Source organism: Coenobita brevimanus, chromosome 44, assembly GCF_032717465.1.
Source record: "Coenobita brevimanus isolate Jiangsu-jjx chromosome 44, ASM3271746v2, whole genome shotgun sequence".
Classification (NCBI taxonomy): Eukaryota; Metazoa; Arthropoda; class Malacostraca; order Decapoda; family Coenobitidae; genus Coenobita; species Coenobita brevimanus.
Genome location: NC_136997.1, coordinates 48,749,024 through 48,756,523, shown reverse-complemented (window position 1 = coordinate 48,756,523; position 7,500 = coordinate 48,749,024). Strand labels below are relative to the sequence as shown.

The window sequence follows — 7,500 nt, the reverse complement described above, 5'->3', positions numbered from 1 at the left end:
CTCCATTTCTTTCACGTCACCACCACCACCTTCCACCTGAACTGAAGTCTTTTTCTTACTTTTTCCAGCCCGCACCACCAGCCAATCCGGGGTAGTGAACCGTGCAGTGGAGGACTTCCTGAAAAAAGCGGTGGCTGCAGAACTCATCACTCAGGAACAGGCTAATACTGTCATTACCACCAGACGTTGAGGCAGTACACCCACACCTACACTCCCTTCATTGATGCAGTACACTCACACCTACACTCCCTTCATTGATGCAGTACACGCACAACTACACTCCCTTCATTGATGCAGTACACGCTCACCTACACTCCCTTCATTGATGCAGTACACGCTCACCTACACTCCCTTCATTGATGCAGTACACTCACACCTACACTCCCTTCATTGATGCAGTACACGCTCACCTACACTCCCTTCACTGATGCAGTACACTCACACCTACACTCCCTTCACCATAACTTGGCCTCTTCTCTCTTCACCTTCTATACAGTCTGCACTTTTAACTTGAACTAACCATTGACCTTTACTATACTCAGTTCACTTTTACTTGGCTTAAATTTCCCATCATCATCATCATCATCATCATCATCATCCCTCTTTAAGAGACACGAATTGAAGTCATTATTATAAGGAGTTGCAATTGTATATCAAATTTGCAATTTTTTAAAAAGACTATCTGTTGTTAAAATATGGCAGACAGTTTGTATCTTAAATTATCAGCGCAATCTATTATCATCAATAGTTATTAAGTTGAAATGAATGTGTAAAGGAAATATATGTATGTGAATGTGTAAAGGAATTATATATATACAGTATATGTGAATGTGTAAAGGGAGTATATGTGAATAAAAGTTTCACTGAGCACAGTTGATAGTTTTGAATTTAGCTTTCTCCTCGAATTTCTTTTTCTCACCACTCTATGTTTGAGAGACTTTACCACACTAATATTGTTTTCATATTTGTCTTTCTCCATTTTCTAGTTCTTACGCACACACACACACACACACACACACACACACACACACACACACACACACATCTGAAGGGGCCGACTTGCTCCCTGTGCTCCGTATTATTTTTTTCGTTTATGTTCCCGATTCCGGACATAGGTTTAACAGCCCGTTCCCTGAGATCCAGCATTCCTCCCACTTGGATACACTTTCATATCACCACTTCGGCGCTAATACCCACCGTCCATATTGAATACACTGGTGCACTGATATTAGTATTTATTTATTTATGAAGCTGGTGGACCTTGTGGAAAAGCATTAGAAGCTTCCTTAACGAAACTTTCTTTATCAAACTGAGCCTTGACCTTGCCGGGAATCGAACCCACGTCATATCAGACCACAGACGGCTTCTATAACCACTCAGCCACCACCTCCCTCATTATTATTTACCCTTCAGAGCCGTAACACATTTTTCTTTTTCATTCATCCTATCTCCGGACGATTTTATTCAGCTTTAGAGGGAGTTTTCCATATTAGGGTTTAGATATAGAGTCAGTAATTCATTTCCTACTCTTTCGGTCACACCCAAGCCCACACCAGCAGACTGATCCGTTCCCACAACTCATTAGCTATCGTCAAGTGAGTTTCTAGTACAGAGGTGTTAAGAACTAAAACCCAACTCTTCGTCTCACTAGTAGTAGTAGTAGTAGTGGTAGTAGTAGTAGTAGTAGTAGTGGTAGTAGTAGTGGTAGTAGTAGTAGTAGTGGTAGTAGTAGTGGTAGTAGTAGTAGTGTTAGTGGTAGTAGCGGTAGTAGTAGTAGTGGTAGTAGTAGTAGTAGTAGTAGTGGTAGTAGTAGTAGTAATAGTGGTGGTGGTGGTGATGGTGGAAGTAGCAGTAGTAATAGTGGTGGTGGTGGTAGCAGTTTTAGTGGTGGTGGTGGTAGTGGTGGTTATATTAGTGGTAGTAGTAGTAGTAGTAGTAGTAGTAGTTGTTGTTGTTGTTGTTGTTGTTGTTGTAGCAGCAGTAGTAGTAGTAGCAGTAGTTGATGATATTTTTCTTTGTTGTAGCTTTAGGCTCATCTAAAAATCAAATCCAGTGGACTGCAGGCTTAAGTTACCCCCTTACCCGCAGTCCACCATCCTCCTTTTGGGGGATAGGGGAGGGTAGAGGGGCATTTGTATCACCCAGTACCCGCACCATCCTATCATATCAGTGCCACCACGCGAAGGCCCCCTCTCCATCATCATCTTAATATCACGGTGGTCTAGTGAAGTGACATGATTATCAAATGTCACGTCACTGAGGCATAATTGTGATACGTCATGTCACACTATTAGATATGAGTGACTGGTGCATCCTTCTGTGCTATCCTTGTCTTATTCTCAAGGTTATTTTCGTATATTTTGATGTATTTGAGGAGGAAGGGTATTAGGACTTCGGGAGAAAATAGTGAAAGTGTTACTGAGAAAGGTCGTGATTCTAGGTACACACACACACACATACACACACACACACACACACACACACACACACACACACACACACACACACACACACACACACACACACACACAGGGAAGGGTGGGAGTTCTAGGAAATTAAATATAAAAGCAGGGAAGGATGAGAGGGATTGTAGTCTCGCTCTCTCTCTCTCTCTCTCTCTCTCTCTCTCTCTCTCTCTCTCTCCTTCTTCTTCTTCTTCTTCTTCTTCCTTCCTTTTCTTTCTTTTTCTTTCATCTTTTTCTTTCTTCCTTCATTTATTTTTTTCTCTTAATTCATTCTTTCTCCCTCTTTCTGTCTGTCTGTCTCTCTCTCACCCCCACCCTCCCTCATCTCTCTCTCTCTCTCTCCCAAAAAAGAAAAAGAAAATAATGGTGAAGGGGAGGCCAAAAAAACAAAAACAAAAAAGAAAAATAACAAAAAGACCCCCCCCTCCCCTTTTGACTACGCCCCCAGCATCCCCGGCGAAAGTTACAAGTGATCCGTAACTTTCTCTGCAGCATCTTGGCAGGGGTTAAAGTGCTCTCTCTCTCTCTCTCTCTCTCTCTCTCTCTCTCTCTCTCTCTCTCTCTCTCTCTAACTTGCCCTAAACGTACCTTCTCTCCACCTTAAATACCGCACTGTAGCAATAGAGTAACACAGGCATATGCTAGTCACGAAGAAGTGGTATGGAAATGATGTAGAGCCGCCGTGAAATCAAAAGGGCGAAAATCTGGGCCAGGTTAAGGTGAAATGAGGATGGTGTGTGAGGTGCGAACAGGTGTGGTGGGTGCGGATAGCGGCCAGTGCTCCCGCCAAGTGACCACCGCTATTCGCACCACCAGCAAATGTTCCAACTCGACTCTATTTCGGTATTTATTTTCAGCTGTGTTCAGGTTAGGTGGGGTTTGTTTTTTGGGTTAGGGTTTAATATTTAGGGGTTTATATGTAGCCTAGGATGCGGTTTGATTGCTAGATTAGGTAGCTAGAGAGGGATGCCTTCACGTACTGGCACCGATATGGTCGAAAGTTGAAGCTGCCTGGTTATACAAATGTCCCTCAATTTCCTCCCTATCCCGCTAAAGGAGGATGGTGGGCTGCGGAAGAGGGGTAACTTGAGCCTGCAGTCCACCGGGTTCATATATGAGCCTAGGGTTGCAACTCCTGCTACAAAGCACGACCCGCGGTGAAGAGATCGGCTACGGTACAAAAACAGTGACCTGCCTCGCCCCGCCCTCTCTAGCTACGTGACCACCGCCGCCCCAACCCGCCCTGTCGCCCGGGAATTTTCACCTGTCATAATATCCTGTTTTCGTGCTGTCACCGGCTTCCTATACTCTTTTCACCTTAACTTGGCCTACAAATGTCGTGTCTCCATCTTGAATGCTGAGTTGTAGCAATAGATTAACACGAGAATATGATGCTGGTCACGAAGAAGTGCAAGGGTGTAGAGCCGAATTATTGTCTGTTTCTTTTGCTGATCTACGTGAAACAATGAATGCTGAGCTGTAGCAATAGATTAACACGAGAATATGATGCTGGTCACGAAGAAGTGCTATGGAAAGGATGTAGAGCCGGAATATTGTTTGTTTCTTTTGCTATGCTGAGTTGTAGCAATAGATTAACACGAGAATAAGATGCTGGTCACGAAGAAGTGCTATGGAAAGGATGTAGAGCCGGAATATCGTCTGTTTCTTTTGCTATGCTGAGTTGTAGCAATAGATTAACACGAGAATAAGATGCTGGTCACGAAGAAGTGCAATGAAAAGGATGTAGAGCCGAAATATCGTCTGTTTCTTTTGCTAATCTACGTGAAAAGCTGAAACACTATGAAAATTTGGGCCAGGTTATAGAAAAAAGACTCTAGCTTAGGCTTCAATGCAAGGGTGTTTGTTTATAGTTAAGATGAGGGAAGAATAGTAGCAGATGACTTGAGTTTATATTGCTTTTATGCAGGAAAGAAGGAACCAAAGGCCAGGAGCCAGAAAATTGTCCCCTCCAAGCAAAAACAAAAGCAAGACAACAGAGCTAATTTCAAAGTAAATCTAAATTAATCTCTAAAAAAAAACCTTTACGTCCGTGAGTTAAGGCTAATGTGGGGTAAATAAATTTCTGATAGTAAAAGGTACGGTATTAATAAGGTCATACTTTAATAAACACACACACACACACACACACACACACACACACACGCACGCACACACGCACGCAATAGGGACCATTAATTTTATCAGTCAATGGGGTAGAGAAACAAAATTACAAAAATATCTTTATTAACAGGTTTCCTATAATTAAAAAAAAATTATCATACTTGTAACTTACGTGGTGTGTGAGAGAGAGAGAGAGAGAGAGAGAGAGAGAGAGAGAGAGAGAGAGAGTACTTGGCTGTAGGTTTGTGTGTGTGTGTGTGTGTGTGTGTGTGTGTGTGTGTGTGTGTGGTGACAGAGATGATAAATTGTGATGAAACACTAGATATGATGATATTAAACCCGTCCAGTATAAAGACATATTGATTATTATTATTATTATCATTATTATTATTATTATTATTATTATTATTATTCAGATGATTTAAATTTAGCCTCCAGTTTTCTTTCATATTTATCTTTATTTTTATTTCTGGAGATGTTTCACTTGACGAAGGGGATTGGGAGGCTGTAGCTAACCCCCCTAGTTCAAAAAATCTCCCTGAAGCGGAATCAAATCGTCTGGAGATAGGATTAACTCACACACAAATCCCAGCACTGAATGGATCAACTACAGAGAAGCACACGTTAAGAAATATCCTGAACTTCCTTAACATGGTCCTTTGAATGAGGTGGAAGAGGAGGTTACGTAACTCCTCTTCCGTAGTGATTTATTTTGCCTCTTACGCTTCAACTGGCGAGCTTGCAGGCCTTGTGTCCCAGGCAGGAGTCAAAGCAACACTTCTCGTTCCTCTTGCACTGGCTGTCACGATAGCACTTCTTTGGCTATAGACAGGAGAGGGATTAAAAGATGTATACGTAGATAGATAGATAAATAAATAGATTAATAAATTAATAAATAGGTAGATAGATGAATGGATGGATATATATAAAAGCAATTTATTTTAACTGAAGGTATTTTCGTCCTTTTGCAGCTTACTTCACGTAGCTCAGTAGCGAAATAAGACAATACTACGGCTCTACATCCTTTCCGTGGCACTTATTCGTGACTAGCATCATATTTTAGTGCTAATCTATCGCTACAACTGAGCATACAAGATGGAGAGATGGCAATTTTACGCAAAGTTAAAAACGCAGAGTAAAGGTTGAGTCTTCTTCATCTTGTTTATTGTTATGATACTTACTTTAGGGCCGTCGGCGGAAGCAATAGGACAGGGACGAACAGGCGGGCATCTCTTGACAGGAGGCTCTGTTGAGATAGATAGATAAGTAGATAGATAGAAATAGGGAGGGACAATCAACAGGTAAGTAGATAGATGGATAGATAGAGAAATAATAAAGAAATAGGTAAGGAAATAGATAGATGGACAGATGGATAGATACAGATAAAACAAATTGATAAATAGATAGATGGAAGGATGGATAGATAAGAGAGTGAAAAAACAGAGAAATGGATCTGTAAATAGATAGATGGATGGAGAGAGAGAGAGAGAGAGAGAGAGAGAGAGAGAGAGAGAGAAATAAAAACTAGTGCTTACTTGAATTACAGAGATTGGTAGGTAGGCAGACAGACAGATAGACAGATAGATAAATAGACAGACAGATAGATAGACAAATAGATAAACAGACAGACAGACAGATAGATAGACAAATAGAAAGATAGATAAAAAGGAAATCTGTTACATACTTGGATCACAGCAGTAGTAGTCCCCGAAGCGGCCAGGCTTGGGACACCAGTCGGTACATGAACCAGAAGACGGTCCAGTGGGGCCTGCTTCTACCTGGGACATCACTACCACAGCTACCACAACCACCACCACTACCACACTTGCCACACGAGTCATCTGTGGTGGAGAGATGAGATGAGTTAGATTTATGTATACGTAACACTCTTGTCCATTCATCACCCTAACCACAACTACCACAACCACTGCCACAACTACAACAACTACCACAACCACCACCTACCACCACAGTTACCACCAGCACCCACCACCACAACTACAACAACCACAACCACCAAAATCACCACCTATCACCACCCACCACCACCACCACTAGCACCACCACAACCACTACCACAACCACCACCACACTTGCTCATTGAACTTTAACTAGCTGGAGATTTTCGAGCTTTTGCAACTAAATTTTTGTAGCTCAGTGGCGTAATGAGACAATATTACTGCTCTACATCCATTCCATAGCACTTCTTTGTGACTAGCATCGTATTTTAGCATTAATCTAGTGTTAGTCTCGATATTCAAGGTGGGGAGACTGCAATTTTAAGCCAGGTAAGAGTGAAAGGAGTATAGTATCTGAGTCTAATGTTAATCTCTTGATATAACCCAGCGTTCAGGATGGAGAGCTAGCAATTTTACGCCAAGTTAAAGTGACTAGAGTGTACTAAAAACAATTCCAAGGTTGAAATAGAATAAAGAGTCATTAAATTTGAGAATAGACAACATCGAAGTTAAAAATAGACGTAAATTACCGTCAAAAAAAAAAACGCGTTATTACAGGGAAGACTATTACAAAAGGGTCATAATAGGAGACTTTAGGCAGTAAGGCGCCCTATGCCTCCGTACCATTTTGCTGAAGGGAGGCTGGAGGTGAGGCAGGGAGAGGTGTGACGTGTGTGGGTTCTGCAGGGAGAGTACTGATCTAGCCACAATAGGGAGCTTATATAAGAGTACACCCTACCCCTACCCACCCTTCGATTCACCCTTTGCCACCCCTTCCTACCTACCTATCTACCTACCTTCTCTCCCTTCCTCCATCTCTTCTACCTCCCTTCCTCTCTCCCTTACTCCCCATTTTCCTCCCTTCCTTTCTTGCTCTTCCTCCCTCCGTTACCTCCTTCCTCCCTTTCCTACCTCCTTTCCTTCCCCTCCCCTCCCCTCCCCTCCCCTCCCTCCAC

At 42.3% G+C, this 7,500-nt stretch overlaps 1 protein-coding gene across 1 annotated transcript in view; it reads left to right on the top strand.

Annotated features, from left to right (window-relative positions):
- LOC145398160 (anti-lipopolysaccharide factor-like) overlaps window positions 1–864 on the top strand; it is a 2,169-nt gene extending 1,305 nt beyond the window's left edge. The window contains exon 3 of the mRNA XM_080271108.1: window positions 69–864. Within this exon, the coding sequence (XP_080127234.1) occupies window positions 69–190 (122 nt within the window). The 3' untranslated portion in view covers window positions 191–864. The remainder of the gene's footprint in view (window positions 1–68) is intronic.
- The last annotated feature ends 6,636 nt before the right edge of the window (window positions 865–7,500 follow it).